Source organism: Diaphorina citri, unplaced genomic scaffold (assembly GCF_000475195.1).
Source record: "Diaphorina citri unplaced genomic scaffold, Diaci psyllid genome assembly version 1.1 scaffold1224, whole genome shotgun sequence".
Classification (NCBI taxonomy): Eukaryota; Metazoa; Arthropoda; class Insecta; order Hemiptera; family Psyllidae; genus Diaphorina; species Diaphorina citri.
The window spans coordinates 9,644-28,626 of record NW_007378653.1 but is presented as its reverse complement, the minus strand read 5'-3'; the positions used below and the strand labels follow the sequence as shown (position 1 = coordinate 28,626).

Below are 18,983 nucleotides of genomic sequence, written 5' to 3'. Positions count from 1 at the left end.
AAAAAATGCAAAGTTAGCACACCTGACACCATGTTTTAGTTTAAGGAAAATATGAAAGAGAACATTTCGTGTTAAAATTTAGTAGAAGACTGAATTATAAAATTATAATTCACCAGACTCCCACATCATCACTGGCCGAAATCAAGACTCTGACATACTCTGACAGTCAGAAAAGAAAAGGTTGTATAAATTATCAAGAAAGATCGAAAATAGAGAGAGGAGAATTCATAAGGAAGGAAAAGGAACAGAAAGCTAGAAAGGAATGGGATAGAGACGCGATGAAGGATTAACAAGACATCACCGTTAGGCCAGCCACTCACTATCAGTTAGAATAGACCTGACAGGTACACCTGATCAGGTCCGCCTATCAGGTCTACCTGCAGAGATGTGCGAACCGCAAAATGCAAAATGGAAAATGCAAAATGTACATTTACATTTTACATTTCAAATTGGTTTTGGAAAAGCATTTTGCATTTTACATTTTAAATGCTTTTTTTGACCCATTTTACATTTGAGCCAAAATGCTTTTTTTTAAAATGCTTTTTTGAAAAAAAATCTTGGCCCTAAACTCCCAGTAGAAAACAGGGTCTCCACTCCAAATTTTTAAAAATCACTAGATTCAAGGAAAAGAAATCACTAGATTTTTAAATTCTCCCAAATGGTAGTTTATTCGTGGTTTTTGAGGGTAGAAGTCTCATATAATATTTTTTATAGTGAAAAATCCTCTATAGACAATGGAAAAACTGGTTAACTTTTTTACTTTCTGCCAGGGTGTCTACCAGACTGGAAAACCGGGAAAAGTCAGGGAATTTCATGGAGACTGTGTCCCGCTGGTCCAACGGATGTACTTTTTTTTGAAATTATAATTTCCTGTGATTGATATTGATTAGTTATCATGATCTATCTCGAGAACAGTAAGAGATAGAGACTTGAAATTTGATATGTAGCTGTCAAATGTGACAAGGATGCGACACGAAACTTTTGGTTAATACCGGTGCAACGCTTGGCGGCATTTTACCGCTTTTTGGCGGTTTTCGGTGTATTTTAACAATATCTCGGGAACGGTATTGACTTGAAATTTGGTATGTAGTTCACAAATGTGACGAGGATGCAACACAAAACGTTTGGTTGAGATAGGTGCTGCGGTTGGTGCTATTTTGACCGCTTTTGGACAGATTGCGACCGTTTTTTGGCGGTTTTCAGCTATACCGACTAAACGGTTAGAGATATTGTAAAAGTTAGGGTAAAAGAACACTCAAATAAGCATCATTTAATAGGATAAGGAATCCCGTGTGATGTTCACACTAGATTTTTTTGTTTACTTTCATAACAGCACACTAGTTCCATTCCATGGCTTGTAAAGTTGTTGTCATATCAGTAAATCCTAAGATTCTGAGAATATACAATGTATATGGACGCTCTTCAACTGACCCTAAATGTATAAAACCAATAATGGGTCTAATATTGTATATAGGATGCTCTCCATGGCCAAAAAACTCCAGCGAGAACTAAGTTTATTGTTTAATTTACCTTTTTTTTAAGTTACTAGGAGACCACTGGGACATATGTGTCCCACCAGCTGATGCTACCCAAAGTCCAATGGGACACATAGGTCCCACGTCGTTATCTCAAAAACGGTAAGCTTTTTTCAATTTTTCATTTCAGATTTGATAAATACATAACCCCTAGTCCTTTGACACCAAAAATTAAGTTTGTGAGTCTTTTCTTTCTAATTTGGTCACGAAAGGGTTAAAAAGCATTTAAAAAACCATTTTCAAAATGTACATTTTGCATTTTACATTTCAAATTGGTTTTTAAAAAGCATTTTACATTTTGCATTTCAAATTGGTTTTCTAGAGGCATTTTACATTTCAAATTGGTTTTCAAAAGCATTTTGCACATCTCTGTCTACCTGATACCTAATGAGCACACACACTATCAGGTTACAGGTAGACCTGCCGGCGGACATGATCAGGTGAACCTACGTGTCAGGACTACCTGATAGTGAGTGGCTATCCTTAGTCGTCATTGACGGAATTCGGTGATGTGAGTGAAAAGGGGGAAAATGGACTGTCAAGAATTCAAGAAAGTTCCTCCAACCGTTCTCCACCTTAATATCTATTAGACATTGGACTAGATTATATTAAGGCCTTGCCGAGATTACTCATCCGTAAGTCCTTAATATAGTCTAATATTAGATAGAGGAGGTCCACCTTGCAATAATTAGGGTTAAACAATTTTTCAAGTAGAAGTAGAAGAAGGAGAAGGAGAAGAAGACGAAAATAATAATAAACTCAAGATTGTGGGAAACTTGGATCTCATTTTCCGACATGACATCTACCTATTGTATATAGTTTCAAAAGTAGTTTTAAATTTATTATTGTCTTCTCAAACTGTCACGTTTACTAGGCATATTATTATTTATTATGATTATGAGTCAAATCACTACTACCGGCATATTTGTTTCATGTGACCTGCCATCCTGTCTTTTTGACATGGAACTTTACCTACACTGGCAAATGATTATAGGCTCTACGTCTATTGTGTTCATATTATGTATTTCCAAGCGGAGCGTTAAGGTTTTTCCAAACATATAGTCTACGGCCGTCTACTAGGTACGTGTGGATGTGGACACACCTTTAGAATGATTTTTGAACTCTGTCTGTTATTGCAGAATACAGCCTTGGTCGTATGGACTTTGTTATTTGGATTCTAATTTACAATGTCATGTTTCAATTTTCGTCCAATTGTTGTTCCTACGATAATAATTGTTAATAATGGCTTTGTTGAAATCTAGGATGTTGTTCTCCTAAATTAGCTAATTACCATGTAACCATGCATTTGGTTTTCTCAAGATTGTTAATAATGGCTTTGTTGAAATCTAGGATGTTGTTCTCCTAAATTAGCTAATTACCATGTAACCATGCATTTGGTTTTCTCAAGTCCAAATTTGCTGCTTACACTTGCTATTTTATTGACTAGACTTTGGTGTTCCCTACTGTTATCCATCGGCATAGGTAATAATTGTAATTGTATTTATACAGGGCTTAAGGATACAAATAGTACATGGCCCTAGTCATTATTAGGCCAGCTTAACCCCACACACAAAAAGCCCAAACTGAGGCTTAGGTGTAGGGGCTGGCCAGCCCCAAAGGACGGGTTGAGCTTCTACGAATCTACGAGTCATTATTAGGTTGTAATACAGGTAAAAAAAAAGATAAATTGAAATATTAAAATATTAAGAATACTAGATGTTCCTATAAAAGTACATATTGCAATATTAGAAAGTACAAGCATACAATAGAAAAAGGGCTCATCCCTAGAGAGGATTTAACCACAAAAGGGAGAAAATAGTGGTGGAGAGGAGAGAAACAGAGCAGCAGTGTATAGTACGAAAAAGGAGGGTGAGATATTCATTAGAGTAATGACAAGTTCATCCGCTCCGATTCTTCCTCCGTCCACATTCCATCTAGCTCTGCGAAACTATATGGTGCTAGTGTTTGTAGTTTTTCTTTTAGTTGTTTAGTTTCTAGTGTTTTAAGGTCTTCAGGTAAGTTGTTATTAAGGAGCGCGGTAGCGCTCCGCACCGCTAAGTCTAAAAAGTTTGACCGCGCTACTAGAGATATTATACGTGACAGGGAAAGTAGCCGTTTTCAGGTAGTTGTAGAGGGGCAACTACAAATGATGGAAGAAAACGGATTGCGTGTGTGTGGGTGTGTGTGTGTGTGTGTGTGTGTTGGGGCATGAAAGTAGACGAAGTTGAAAAAAAAAATCATCCAAATCGATTAAGACAAGCCGGAGATATTTGACTTTGGAAAACGTCAAATTTTTACACATTTTTTGCTGCTGCTGGGGCATGAAAGTAGACGAAGTTGAAAAAAAAAAATCATCCAAATCGATTAAGACAAGCCGGAGATATTTGACTTTGGAAAACGTCAAATTTTTACACATTTTTTGCTGCTGCTTCTTCTGCTTCTTTGACGTAGGGATGTAAATGAGTTGCAAATATATCGATAAATCGATATATCGGCCCCTCAAATATATCGATATCGATATATCGGGGGAAATATATCGATATATCGATATATTTAACAATTTTTCTTGTTTTGGGGGTTACAAGATATTTACACTGCGTTTTACGATAATAAGGCTACTTTTAGACCCTAGAGTTGCTTGAAATAAACAAATTATTTAGGCAGGTAAAATGGGAATTTTTATATTTATAAAAAACAAAAATAAAACAAAATCACTCACTTAACTTACTATCACAAAAAATAAAAATAAAATACACATAAAAAGAAATACACAAACACACACCCTCACCCCCCACACACACCACAACGGACCTTTGGCCGAAACCCTTTTTTTTTGGGGCAATTGGACCATAAAACGTCCACATCCGCTCTCAAAAAACGAAGGTCGAAAATTTGTCGATCACAATACTTTCCTCCGCATTTTATAAAATAAGGAAAGTAATAGTAAATAACAATCATCATCATCATCATCATCATATAGGTACTTTTTATAAAATAATGAAAGTAATATATAGGTAAATTAACATAATCATCATCTAGGTAATTCTAGGTACTTCGCCTTTTCCCATGTTTGGGCGTTTTTTGGTCGGTCACCTATCTACACATTGGTGTGTTTTTTCGTCAGGGATAAACCAACCTTGGTTTTGGCGAGTTTTATTTTTACGGAAGTGCGGCTGCGGATGCCTTCCCTCACTCAACCAACGTCAAGACAATAATATGGAAAAGCAACCCAATATATATTCTGTTGGAAAACAACATAGAATAGGTAGGTAAAGGTAAAGGAACGGAAAGAGCAAAAAAGACAATTGTAAAATTTGTAATGCGTAGACAGCAAAATGTTCAAACTTACAAATTTCAAAAAGTCAAATTTTTAATCGAATTTCTTTCAATTTCAAAATGTCTGCCAACCACAGAAATCCACAAATAATGTTAATGGCATAAGAAAAACACGAAGGGCGTCGTGTGGTGTTGATTTTTAGTCGGTCCTTCCTTTAATTATTACAATAGTAATAAAAAAGACTTCCTTTATTATTACAAATAGTAATGAAAAAGGTATAAGGTACGGATCTATTGTTACTTTCGACATTTAGTGTTTTGGGTCCATTCTGTACATCTTAGTCCCAGTCCCAGTCCCTGTCTGCCATTAGAAGGACTTAATCCAAACCTAGTTCGACCTATAGGATCGTAGAGATTAATAGGTCTTTGTTACCATGATCCACGAAAATGGTGGGTGCAAAATTTTGCGTCCCAGAAAACCATGAAAGCCGAAAAAGAAAAAAAAAAAAAACTGGTTTTTGCGGGATTGTTTCACATTTGTCTCACGACAAACTGGAGCCTGTTAATCTCGAAATTTGTCGCCGACGACCTACCTGAACCTTGTCAAAGGCGAGAAAGGTTTTAAATAACCACTTCAGTCGATCATTTGAGACCGGTTTTAGCGTCACACTTATGGTGTAAGCTACGCGAGCAAGGGCCCAATAAATGTGATGGTGACTTGAACCTTATATTGGGAATAAGAGGGAGAACCGGGCTTCTAGTCCTTGATTTTAAATCATAACATGAACGCTAAAATCCAAAAAAATCAAATCAAGAAATAATAATAAATTGAATATAAACAAATGAGGTAGGTACATAGGAACACTGATTTTTCTCTAAGCACTACGTGGCTAAAAATTCCCGGAGGGCGGACCATGCTTGTTTTTCAGTGTCGGAGCGCCCAAAAAAAAAAAAAAAAAAAAAAAAAAAAAAAATGTGTAAAATTTATAACAATTTGGCACGGAATTGTCCATGAAGTATTGAAAGTTGAGAAACGTCCACGGTGATAAAACTGGGACGGTGACCGATATATCCGCCGAGAATTGTCCCGTATATCCGTCCAAAAAAATAAATCGATATTATAATCCGATATTATCGACGAAAAATATATCGATATATAATCGTTTCGATATATCCGCAACATCCCCTGAACTTTGACGTTTGGACCTGCTCTACAGGCCCGTAAAAGCCACTGAACCGATTTTTTTTTGTAAATTTGGGGTTTTTTTTTTTTTTTTTTTTTTTTTTTTTTTTTTTTTTCACATTTTCTCACACAAAATAATGAGCTCTGATCTTGAAATTTGTCGCGACGACCTATGAACTCAAAGCGAGTAAGTTTTAGATAACACTTCAGTCGATCATTTAAGCCCGGTTTTAGCGTTACCTATGTTAAGCTACGCCGAGGAAGGCCAATAAATGGGTGGGTGGCTTAAAGTTAATTGGGTAATTGTATTTTTTTTTTTTTTTTCACATTTTCTCACACAAAATAATGAGCTCTGATCTTGAAATTTGTCGCGACGACCTATGAACTCAAAGCGAGTAAGTTTTAGATAACACTTCAGTCGATCATTTAAGACCGGTTTTAGCGTTATCTATGTTAAGCTACGCCGAGCAAGGCCAATAAATGGATGGGTGACTTAAAGTTAATTGAGTAATTGTGGGATTTTTTTTTCACATTTTCTCACACAATTGAGCTCTGATCTTGAAATTTGTCGCGACGACCTATGAACTCAAAGCGAGAAAGTTTTAGATAACACTTCAGTCGATCATTTAAGACCGGTTTTAGCGTCATCTATGTTAAGCTACGCCGAGCAAGGCCAATAAATAGATAGGTGACTTGAACATTATATTGGGAATAAAGGGAGAACGGGCTCTAGTCTTGATTTTAATTCATTACATAAAAGTAAAATCAAAAAATCAAATCAAGAATAATAATAAACTGAATATTAAATAAAATATGTAGGTAGGTACATAAATATTGATTTTCCTTAACCAAGATCGAAAAATTCCCGGAGGGACGGGCCCCGCTTGTTAACTGATAAAGTGATAGTTTTAAAAGTTGGTTAGGCCTTAGGACCAGTGTTACGTGTGTAGGGATAACAATCTCGCAAGCTTTTGAATCCTGCGGGATCCCGCGGGATTTGGGATTCTGCGGATTTACAAGTATTACCCGCGGAATGCCGCAGTTCTACTGAAAGAATAACATAGGTAGGGTGTCTAGTCGTACCTTGGCCCCCGTTGTACCTTGGTCCCCTGGACTTTTCTGGTAACTGGCGCCACCTATCGGGTCCCTACTCCATAATGGGTAGAACACCCTACCCAACCCACAATACATAATTATTACCAGTTTATCAAACGGTATACAACTTATACAAGGAAATGAAATAGGTATATCAACATTATCAACTCTTTTAAGTCTGGGAAATTTCAAATTTATGTATTACCATTATACCATAACGAAACATTAAAACTGAACAGATATCATTTCTGCTTTCAATAGACAATTGAGAACAGTGACAAATTGTGTATTTGGCCTTTTCTTTCTTCTAAATTGCCGGGTTTTCCTTGAGGTGATACATAATATCCAAAGTTGGTTGGGACCAGCTATATGACAGTTAAATAATTGACAACTCATGATTTTCAAATATTTACCCATTTATGAAGAAGATAAAATTAAAAAAAATACACCGCTTATACAAGGAAATGAAATAGGTATATCAACATTATCAACTCTTTTAAGTCTGGGAAATTTCAAATTTATGTATTACCATTATACCATAACGAAACATTAAAACTGAACAGATATCATTTCTGCTTTCAATAGACAGTTGAGAACAGTGACAAATTGTGTATTTGGCCTTTTCTTTCTTCTAAATTGCCGGGTTTTCCTTGAGGTGATACATAATATCCAAAGTTGGTTGGGACCAGCTATATGACAGTTAAATAATTGACAACTCATGATTTTCAAATATTTACCCATTTATGAAGAAGATAAAATTAAAAAAAATACACCGCAAAAATTTTTCAGTTACGTTATGTACCTACTTCTCGAGATATGCACATTTTAACGCGAGCGAAAGACGTGGTTTGGACCGATTGCAATACTTTCATTACTAGTATAGCTCCGCTATACTGTAGTAATAGAAAGTAAAAAAAATACACCGCAAAAATTTTTCAGTTACGTTATGTACCTACTTCTCGAGATATGCACATTTTAACGCGAGCGAAAGACGTGGCAACAGTGCATGACTAGCGTAACGTCACGCCATAGTGGGGCGAGTACTGCAGCGAGTAGGTATACCTACTATACGCATGTGATTCTAGCGCACTTGTTGATTATCCTATACTCCTATAGGAAGGAAAGTAATGTAATCGGGTCAAATTTTCGATGGTCAGTTTTTAATGAAAAAACACGTTTTGAGGTCCCTAGAGCCTAAATCCAAAGTTTCAGCCATTGGTCCGTGTGTGTGTCTGTCTGTAAACAAAATATCTCGAGAACGGTAAGAGCTAGAGACTTGAAATTTGGTATGTAGCTGTCAAATGCTGTCTGTCTGTCTGTAAAAAAATATCTCGAGAACGGTAAGAGCTAGAGACTTGAAATTTGGTATGTAGCTGTCAAATGTGACAAGGATGCGACACGAAACTTTTGGTTAAGACCGGTGCAACGGTTGGCGGCATTTCACCGCTTTTTGGCAGTTTTCGGTGTAATTTAACACTATCTCGGGAACGGTATAAGCTAGAGACTTGAAATTTGGTATGTAGTTCATAAATGTGACAAGGATACAACACAAAACATTTGGTTGAGATGGTTGCTACGCTTGGCGGTATTTTGACTGCTTTTGGACATATTTCGACCGATTTTGGCGGTTTTCAGCTATAGCGACAAAACGGTTAGAGATATTGTAAAAGTTAGGGTAAAAGAACACTCAAATAAGCATCATTCAATAGGATAAGGAAAGTCGTGTGATGTTCACACCAGATTTTTTTTCTCTCTTATTTTTTATTGCTAAATCCCCTTCAGGGGTGGGCTATTCCTTTCTATTTGTTCATAAACCTACGTATAGAGTAGATACCTATCTTATCAATGCTTGATGATTTCCCGCCTCTATTTTCAAACTGATAAGAAATTTTTACTTTCCTTATCCTTTAGGAAGGAAAGTAATGTAATCGGGTCAAATTTTCGATGGTCATTTTTTGAGGTCCCCAAAACCTAAATCCAAAGTTTCAGCCATTGGTCCGTGTGTGTGTCTGTCTGTCTGTACCTAAACAAAATATCTCGCGAATGGTAAGAGCTAGAGACTTGAAATTTGGTATGTAGCTGTCAAATATGACAAGGATGTGACACGAAACTTTTGGTTAAGACCGGTGCAACGGTTGAACATCACACGACTTTCCTCATCCTATTGAATGATGCTTATTTTGGGTGTTCTTGTTCTTATAGCCAAGCTTTTACAATATCTCTAAACGTTTAGTCGGTATAGCTGAAAACCACAAAAAAACGGTCGAAATCTGTCCAAAAGCGGTCAAAATACCACCAAGTGCAGCAACCATCTCAACTAAACGTTTTGTGTTCCATCCTTGTCACATTTGTGAACTACATACCAAATTTCAAGTCTCTAGCTCATACCGTTTCCGAGATATTGTTAAATTACAACCGAAAAGCGGTAAAATGCCGCCAACCGTTGCACCGATCTTAACCAAAAGTTTCCTGTAGCATCCTTGTCACATTTGACATCTACCTACCAAATTTCAAGTCTCTAGCTCTTACCGTTCTCGAGATATTTTTTTTACAGACACACAGACAGACAGAAGGACAGACAGACACACACACGGACCAATGGCTGAAACTTTGGATTTAGGCTTTACAATATGGTCACGAATTATTCATATTCCCTTTGACCCGTGCTTCGCCACGGTTTAGAATATTTTAGTAAAAGAAAATTCTCCGTCAGTAGGAATCCTCACCAGGAAGAATGCTACCGTTGCACTGCGCGCTCCCTATTGGCTTTACACCTTTTTGTAAAAGAAAATTCTCCGTCAGTAGGAATCCTCACCAGGAAGAATGCTACCGTTGCACTGCGCGCTCCCTATTGGCTTTACACCTTTTAGAAAAATCGGTCGCGCTACGCGCTCCCTATTGACTTCGCACTTCTATAGAATATGGTCGCGCTACGCGCTCCCCATCGGCTTCTCACTTTGAGAGAATACGGTCGCGCTACGCGCTTCCCATTAGCTTCACACTTTGAAACAATACGGTCGCGTTACGCGCTCCTCATTGGCTTCTCACTTTGAAAGAATACGGTCGCGCTACGCGCTCCCTATTGGCTTCGCACTTTGACAGAATATGGTCGCGCTGTACGCTCCCTGTTGGCTTCGCACTTCGAGACAATAAGGTCGCGCTCCGCGCTCCCTATTGGCTTCTCACTTCGAAAGAATACGGTCGCGCTGCGCGCTCACCATTAGCTTCACACTTTGAAACAATAAGGTTGCGCTACGCGCTCCTCATTGGCTTCTCACTTTGAAAGAATACGCTCGCGCTACGCGCTCCCTATTGGCTTCACACTTTGATAGAATATGGTCGCGCTGCGCGCTCCCTGTTGGCTTCGCACTTCAAGAGAATTACACCTTTTAGAAAAATCGGTCGCGCTACGCGCTCCCTATTGACTTCGCACTTCTATAGAATATGGTCGAAGAGAATAAGGTCGCGCTCGCGCTCCCTATTTGCTTCTCGCTTTGGGAGAAGACGGTCGAGCTACGCGCTCCCCATTAGCTTCACACTTTGAAACAATACGGTCGTGCTACGCGCTCCTCATTGGCTTCTCACTTTGAAAGAATACGCTCGCGCTCCCTACTGGCTTCGCACTTTAATAGAATATGGTCGCGCTGCGCGCTCCCTGTTGGCTTCGCACTTCGAGAGAATAAGGTCGCGCTCCCTATTGGCTTCTCACTTTGAGAAAATACGGTCGCGCTACGCGCTCCCTAATGACTAAATAAACAAAAAAAGGGGGGGATGGATTTGAAAAATATTACCTACCTGATATTCTACTATCCAAATACCGACCATGGTCAACGTATTTTAACTTCAATTATATGTTGGTAAATAATTCAAAGTCGCATTTAAAATCAAGGATCGTTGTGCCTTGATTCAAGGGACTCATGTATCAAATTTCATCAAAGTTGGAGTAGGCGATCGTGAGTTATAGTGGAACAAAAAAAAAAAAAAAAAAAAAAAAAACCAACCCGGGCCGGGATAACCCCCCCCGGGGGGGGAGGTTCAAAGGGGCGGGGACCAGTTTTCGGCTGATCGAACTATTAAAATTTCGCAGCCGCAGGCGAAATTTTCCAAAAAGTAGGTAGATATTTTGCCTCATGCTTGTCACAAGTTAATTTTTGACGTACCTTAATTCGTAGATATTTTCTTTATCCTAATTTTCGCTGAACGCTAAAGTGAAGCAACAAATAAAATAGAGGTCCGCAAGCGAAATATTTTGCTAGATAATTTTCTTATCCTAATATTTAGCTGAACGCTAAAGTGAGCATATAAAAATTAGAGCGCCGCAGGCGAAATTTTTGAAAATTTGGTCCAAAATCTTGAGAAATCCAGTCTCACCAAAAGGTAAATTTTTTCAGCGCCGCAGGCGATTTTTTTAAACTTTTTTGTGTAGCCCCTTCAAGGTTGCATACTTTTGAAAATTTCTAGGGGGGGGGGGGGGCAGCGCCCCCCTAGAAATCTAGTGTAAGTCCTCAAAGCGCGGGGCCCGTGGCAGTCTGCCATTCTGCCTTATGGGTAATCCGGCCCTGCAGCCAACCTATATATGTACCTACATATGTATATGCAAAACGGTCGAGTTACAACATATTTATTTATAAATTTTAATTTCAGGGTTACAATGGGAACCAGATTGTTGTTGTTTTTTTTACTGAGTGCCATAAGCTACGTTTCGGCTGAGCTTGAAATCGTCAACCAATGGAGTCTGCTGAGTTACGAGATACCTTATGGATTTCCTACGCATAAGGACTATAATCCAGAAAACACCGTATCCACTGGATTTGAAGTAGGCTGGGAACGAGTGTTCATTACTACCCCTAGATTATGGGCAGGAAATCCTGCTACCCTAGCCTGGATTCCACGAAACAAGGGGGACTATGCTTCCGGTAGTGTTTCTCCACCCCTGCAAGTAAGAACAAAATTATTTCAAGTCAATGTAGCAGCAATTAGCTTAAAATCAATACCTCTACCTCGGTGGAGGTGGAGATATTACGTAACTATGAGGTGATCCGACCTTCATAGCCGGAGGTGCCATAAGGTCAGCTACTCACTATCAGGTAGATCTGACAGGTTTACCTGATCAGGTACGGCTGAAAAGGTTCGAATGTCAGGTCTACCTGATACCTGATGAGGACGCACACTATCAGGTATACCTGACACTTGATCAGGTCTACCTGATCAAGTGGCTGACCTAACACACGACGGAGATGGAGGAGGGAATCTTTTATGTAGGTATGTAGCTAAGTAGAGAATGGGATCAATAACTTGAAAAAAAAAAAAAAAAAAAAAAAAAACACAAAAAAAAAATGAAGGAGGTGGTGAAAAAGATGGCGGCAAATTTGGCGATGGTGTGGAAAAGGACTTTAGAAGCTTCAAAGGACAGCAGATGGCAAAAAGGGGGCGGCAAAGTACACAGGGAGTAACAAAGAACGCCAGAGAGCTGAATAGGGGCACCAGAGCGTGGCAAAGGGCGCTGGGAGCGCCTAAAATCAAGGGCGAAGTTTCTGACAAAGCCTCCCTCCCAGCGTGCCGCCCTGTTTGCGGGACGGTTTGAACATTCCTTAATCCAGGTCTGATGTGAATCATAAATGAGGTCTAATTTTTAAGTTCAGGATTCTGTATGGGAAAGTTATGTATTACGGATAACGCTAAAATGTAGATAGTACCTAAGGCAAAAAACCAAATCCAGTTTCAAGAAACCCAATGTGCAGTGTGCACTGCACTGTGTTCCTCTATCCGTCTCATCGGAGTGTCATGAAATCTCGTTCATCCAGTGTGCGTCTCGCCCAAGACTGTTACAGCTCCTCCTGAATCGGTTCGTGTAAAGATACACAGGCGTGCTTACTGGAACTTGGCCTGGTACCTTTTTACAGCTCCTCCCTCTATCATACTTTTTGCTTATCATCCTGCATGCTTTATTCTTTTTTCCTCACCAGGCTTATCCTAGCTGGGATTTAAGGTACCTTTACACTGGGGCAACTTAACCTAGCAACAGGCAACAGCGACCTGCGGCGGATTGCTTGTTGCTGGTTGCCTGTTGCTAGGGGACTCTAGGCAACCGTGCCGCATGCGGCGTAGTCATTTACACTGAAGCAACAATAGGAACAGGCGATCATAGATTTCCCTGGTGATATGAAATGTGAATTCAGGGATTATCTATTCACTTGCTTATTTGGTAACGGATCACGAATAAAAGGGAAATTTGTCGACACAGGGAAGTATCGAACACGCAACTTCTCAACCGTAAGTCAGACAGTACTAAAAGTAGCACATTGTCCACATGTGTGGACATTGGTCCGCTATGACTACAAACACAAATTTGACGTGGTCCTCAGGAGGTTAATGTAGATAAGAAGCCCCATTTTTATTGCATACCTATTCTACTTTTAATTTCATGTACGATCGACTAATCGTTTGTATTTTTGCGGTTCGCGGTTTTCGCGAAAACCGAGAACTACCTACGAAAAATCACATTTTTTTCTGTCAACCATCAATAAAATTGATTTATTATTTGTTGCTAGATTCGCAGTATCACATTCCCACCTGAGGTTCTGCGTCTTAACACCCTTCTAACAAACATCATCCTGGATGATCTCAATGAAGATGCGGCTGGTGGCTATGGTAACTGTGACAACATCTTCGCTTACATGTCTGACTCTACCAACCCTGGCATTCTGGTTTATGACTCGAGGAATGATCGAGCCTGGAGATTGTCACACCCTGCTATGTTCCCCGATCCAGATTTCGGAACTTACAGTGTTAGTCGATAATACAGCCAGGAATAATAATAATAATAATAATAATAAAAGGGGGGGATGAAGTCTGAAGTGGTCGAAAACGGGATTTTCCAGACTGAGTTTCATTCGATCTAGCGAAGGCGCCCATTTACCCGAAATTTTATTCAGAGGTCAAACACCCTATACAACATTGATGTGTGAGTTATTATTATTATTTCCTCTCAGGTTGCCGGTGAGTCGTTTACTTTGATGGACGGCATCATTGGACTAGCCTTGTCTCCACCTGGAACATCAACAAGACGCGTTTACTTCGAAGCCTTTGCCTCCAACAGAATATACACTATTCCAGTGAGTGCACTCAGGGCTGGACCCAATCAAGGAGACGATGCAGATTTGCCTGTCTCACTTCTCGGTACAAAATCATCACAAGCCGCACCCTTGGCAGTGGACAACCGAGATGGGTCCTTGATATTCTCTCCCGTCTCTGAGACAGCCATAGCTTCATGGGTGCCTGGATCTACGGAACACGGGTAAGAATGAAAAACGGCCCTCAGTGTACAAAAGGTTCCCTGACCCGCCCTTTTCTTCCCCTCACTTCCATTCTCTCGACACTTTTCCTTATGTACCTCTCATCTCTTCTTTCATCATGTCCATACCACTGCAGTCTCCTCTGCTACGACACTTCTATTATCCCAATTCCTTATGATCTTATTCCTGATCCTGTCCTATGTCTGTCTGTGTGTCTATCTGTCTGTAAACAAAATAACTCGAGAATAGTGGGAGCTAGAGACTTGAAATTTGGTATGTAGATGTCAAATGTGACAAGGATGCGACACGAAACTTTTGGTTAAGACCGGTGCAACGGTTGGCGGCATTTTACCGCTTTTTGGCGGGTTTTGGTGTAATTTAACAATATCTCGGGAACGGTATAAGCTAGAGACTTGAAATTTGGTATGTAGTTCACAAATGTGACAAGGATGCAACACAAAACGTTTGGTTGAGATGGTTGCTGCGCTTGGCGGTATTTTGACCGCTTTTGGACAGATTTCGACCGTTTTTTGGCGGTTTTCAGCTACACAGCGACAAAACGGTTAGAGATATTGTAAAAGAACACTCAAATAAGCATCATTCAATAGAATAAGGAAAGTCGTGTGATGTTCACACCAGATTTTTAACATACATTTACTCACCTTAATAGGGGAAGCCTCGTCGCCTGGATCCACCTCCTTCGCCTGTCCCTTCATCATGTACTCTCGGATTTTCTCCTTGATCAGTGACGTCACACAAATGTCGTTATTCGACAGCGGAATGATCGTGGTCGTCTTCGGGAGAATCGGCCGAAGTTCGGACATGATCGGTTAACCTCGGGAAATGTTTCACGCATGCGCCGTGAATGATCAGCGAGGGAAAGGGACTCTGGTGGCGATATGAGACCGGAAAGTTTGAGGGGTCCGTTGTTGGGCGCACCGTTTTCGGCTTATAAGGTCAAGAATACCTAATTCGACTGTACCGAGTAGTGAGGGGGATGAAAAGTCCAAGGGTGGAGTTTTAAGGCGCTTTGCCTTGGTGGCCAAATCAAGAACGACTTGTTGTGAAGGTCATGGGGCTGTGGCTTATATTGGCTCGAGATCTGAAATAGAGAAACAGAGTTGAATTAAAAATAAAATCCCAGCGAATTTTTGTAAGCGCTAGGTTGATGCGGGTTCGATTGCCAATTTACCGCCCGTGTAAACTTTATTCTGGTATACGGTATACATCGATAATACGCTCTCATGGAAGTGTCATGTGAGTGAGGTGAGGAAGAGGGTATTTTATTCCCTCCATTCCCTCAGCAAGTACAGGAGAACATTTCCAAAGGAATTAAAAAAGAGATTGATTGAGGCCTTGGTTTTTCCCCTATTTGATTACTGTGATGTAGTTTACCAAATCTGACTGATGGTTTGCAGCAATCCCTTCAGCTTGCACAGAATGCCTGTGTAAGGTATGTTTGCAATTTAAGAAAATTTGACCGGGTATCTGAACATTACCTCGGGCTCGACTGGATATGAGGTTGGATACTCGGCGAGACTTACACAATCATGTTGCTACTGTTATACAATATACTACATTCCCAAGGGCCTCAATATTTCCAGGATACTCTGCTCTATCTGCAAAACATAACGCAAGCTGGGATTGGCATGTAGCAGCCGGCAGTGGTAACCCAGGCTCCGACAACTGTACTGGCCTCGTGTCTGTATTCCGAGTAAGAGCCGATAGATGCAACCGGTTGTGGGTGCTTGACAGTGGAGTTGTTGACAGTTTGGTCACTTTTGAGACCAAATGCCCCCCCAAGATACTCATTTTTGACATGAGAAATGACGAACTGGTAAGCTCTCATCTTACCCTTTAGAAGTTTGATTGAGGACGACTGTAATACGTACCTATATGGTTCAAGAAATTAAATTTTCAGAAATAGAATTATAGCTGTTATGTATTCTTCCTTTCACACAAATGACCTTTTCTCTTGGAGACTGGAAATCTGAAGGTGCATTTTTACTAGTGCGATACCCAAGTGATATCTCGCAACAACTGACAGGGAAGTACCTACCTATCTATACAGGGTGTCAAAGAATTTACTCTTTCTAAATTTTTCTCGGAGCTCGTTTAAAATAATTATAATAATAATAATAATAATAATAATAATAATAATAATAATAATAAATCAATTACAGAACATTTCCAAAGGAATTAAAAAAGAGATTGATTGAGGCCTTGGTTTTTCCCCTATTTGATTACTGTGATGTAGTTTACCAAATCTGACTGATGGTTTGTAGCAATCCCTTCAGCTTGCACAGAATGCCTGTGTAAGGTATGTTTGCAATTTAAGAAAATTTGACCGGGTATCTGAACATTACCTCGGTACAGCCCAGAACTTCTTCAGTTCCCATTGGACATCCGATCAGTCGACAGAGACAGTGGAACTATTTGGGTGATAACCACCAGGTTCCAGAAGTTCTTTAAGAAAACTGTTTCCAACAAAGAAATCAACATTCGACTTATGAGAATCACAAAGCCCATTGACGAAGTGGTACGATCTTTGTCAAATAATTCGCTGCTTCTGAAGAAATAAACACACCAAGTCATTGCAAACACCACATTCAAAAATACCAGAGAAGTTCACACGATAGCAAGTACTGCAAGTAGTTCTAGTCCAGTATGTGCAACTCTTTGAATGCCTCAAGATATCGGTTTGAAAGAAGACATACCTTATTTATATATCATGTATTTTTTTTTTTTAAACTGTGTGCCCTATTACAAGTACAAACCCACTACGGTATTGGAAAATGGTGAATTCAAGCTATTATGGGATATGTAAACTGTGTGCCCTATTACAAGTACAAACCCACTACGGTATTGGAAAATGGTGAATTCAAGCTATTATGGGATATGTCGGTTCACACTGAACAACCTGTTGAGTAACCGACCAGATATTTTATTCATCAACAAAAAGGAAAAGAAGGCCGCAATAATTGATGTCAAAATCCCCATGGACGATAATATACACATAGCATACACAGAAAAACTGATGAAGTATGATGATTTGAAAAGGCAGATGAAGAATATGCACCAGCTTGATGAAGTCACTGTTCTTCCAATCATCATAACTACCAATGGACTCGTGCACAAGTAGGTAGGTATATACCAGGGTTGTCCAACCTTAGGGCACCCGAGGGCCGCAAGAGACCAAGGTAGAGAGTTGGCGGGCCGCAAAAACCAAGTAGGTATATACAATGTCAATGTGTATACAATGTCAATGTGTATAAGTGTCAATGTGTATAAAAGATAAATAAACCATAATGATAATGATAATAATAATAAAGTATTATACACAGACCTACAAAGAACTAACTTAACTTTTTAAGTTACCTGTGTAACGTGTAGACGCTAGTAAAAAAAAAGACCTAGTAACGCACATAGGCACATAGTAACATCGAAATGAGAAAAACGAACCCCAGTATAATAAAATTGAGATGTGTGGAAAAAGATGTGAACTCCTGAAAGAAACAGTCGTTTTGTCAGGATAAAACCTACAAAAATGACAAAAAGAGTAAATCCAGTTATCTTATTACTTACCTATTCAGAAATTTGGCCCTTGAAATTGCAATTCGTTAATTCTTTGCTTTTTGATGCGGATATTTTGACAAAAATGCGAATCGGGTGCCAACTTTTTGGTTTTTTAAATGAGAACCCCCATTTTTTTTCTGCATACCTATTCATTTTCTACTTTAAATTGAAAGGATAATACTGAAGATTTCAAAGTTGGCCCACCTGGGTCCAACCCTGAAAAAGTCTCTGAATTTTTACATCTTTCTTATCTTCTTATATCTTATCTTATATTATAAGAACGAGATCCATTCACTCATTCACATTTCACATTTCATAGTTCACACACTGATCGCTCTATCTCTAGAACCACAACACCTAGAAAGCTGAAATTTGGTAGGAATATTCCTTTTATGGTCTAGGTGTGCAATAAGAAAGGATTTTGCGAAAATCTAAACCGATCCTGAGATATGATCAATTTCTGATCGCTAAAATCACCATAAGAAATACACAGAGTGCAAAGACTGCGGGAGAGAAAACTTTTCCTCGCTCCCCTAATATTTGAGTTTCGTTTATGTTTTTAGTTTGACAAGTTCGGCCATGCCTTTTCCACAAGTTTGGCCATGCCTCAAGTTCGGCCATGCCTTTTCCACAAGTTTGGCCATGCCTCAAGTTCGGCCATGCCTTTTCCACAAGTTTGGCCATGCCTCAAGTTCGGCCATGCCTTTTCCACAAGTTTGGCCATGCCTCGGGATGAACTAGCGGGATTCCGGAGCGAAGCGACGGAATTCAGCTAGTATAAAATATAAAAACATAGTACAATGGTACCTAGAATATAAAAAAGAAAAATATATATTACCTAAGTAACTACTTAAGAAATGGTACCTAGAATATAAAAAAGAAAAATATGTATATATTAACTAAGTAACTACTTAAGAATAGAGGAAGAAGTTAATGGTTGGCCAATGTGTTTATCCTATCTATTTTTCTCTTTTCAGGCTGCTACGGGTAATCCAAACGTGAACACGAGATTCCTGCAAGCAC

General features: G+C 39.4%; 1 protein-coding gene and 1 long non-coding RNA gene across 2 annotated transcripts in view; both read left to right on the top strand.

Annotated features, from left to right (window-relative positions):
• Window positions 1–17,165, top strand: part of LOC103514797 (protein yellow) — a 39,560-nt gene extending 22,395 nt beyond the window's left edge. The window contains exons 2-6 of the mRNA XM_026827671.1: window positions 11,734–12,028; window positions 13,056–13,094; window positions 13,641–13,877; window positions 14,082–14,384; window positions 16,744–17,165. Coding sequence (XP_026683472.1) covers window positions 11,741–12,028; window positions 13,056–13,094; window positions 13,641–13,877; window positions 14,082–14,384; window positions 16,744–16,965 — 1,089 coding nt within the window. The 5' untranslated portion in view covers window positions 11,734–11,740 and the 3' untranslated portion in view covers window positions 16,966–17,165. The remainder of the gene's footprint in view (window positions 1–11,733; window positions 12,029–13,055; window positions 13,095–13,640; window positions 13,878–14,081; window positions 14,385–16,743) is intronic.
• Window positions 17,166–17,214: 49 nt separating this feature from the next.
• On the top strand, window positions 17,215–18,288 carry LOC113469765. Its single transcript, XR_003393085.1, has 2 exons — window positions 17,215–17,526; window positions 17,618–18,288. It is a non-coding gene; the product is annotated as an uncharacterized LOC113469765 (long non-coding RNA).
• Window positions 18,289–18,983: the final 695 nt, after the last annotated feature.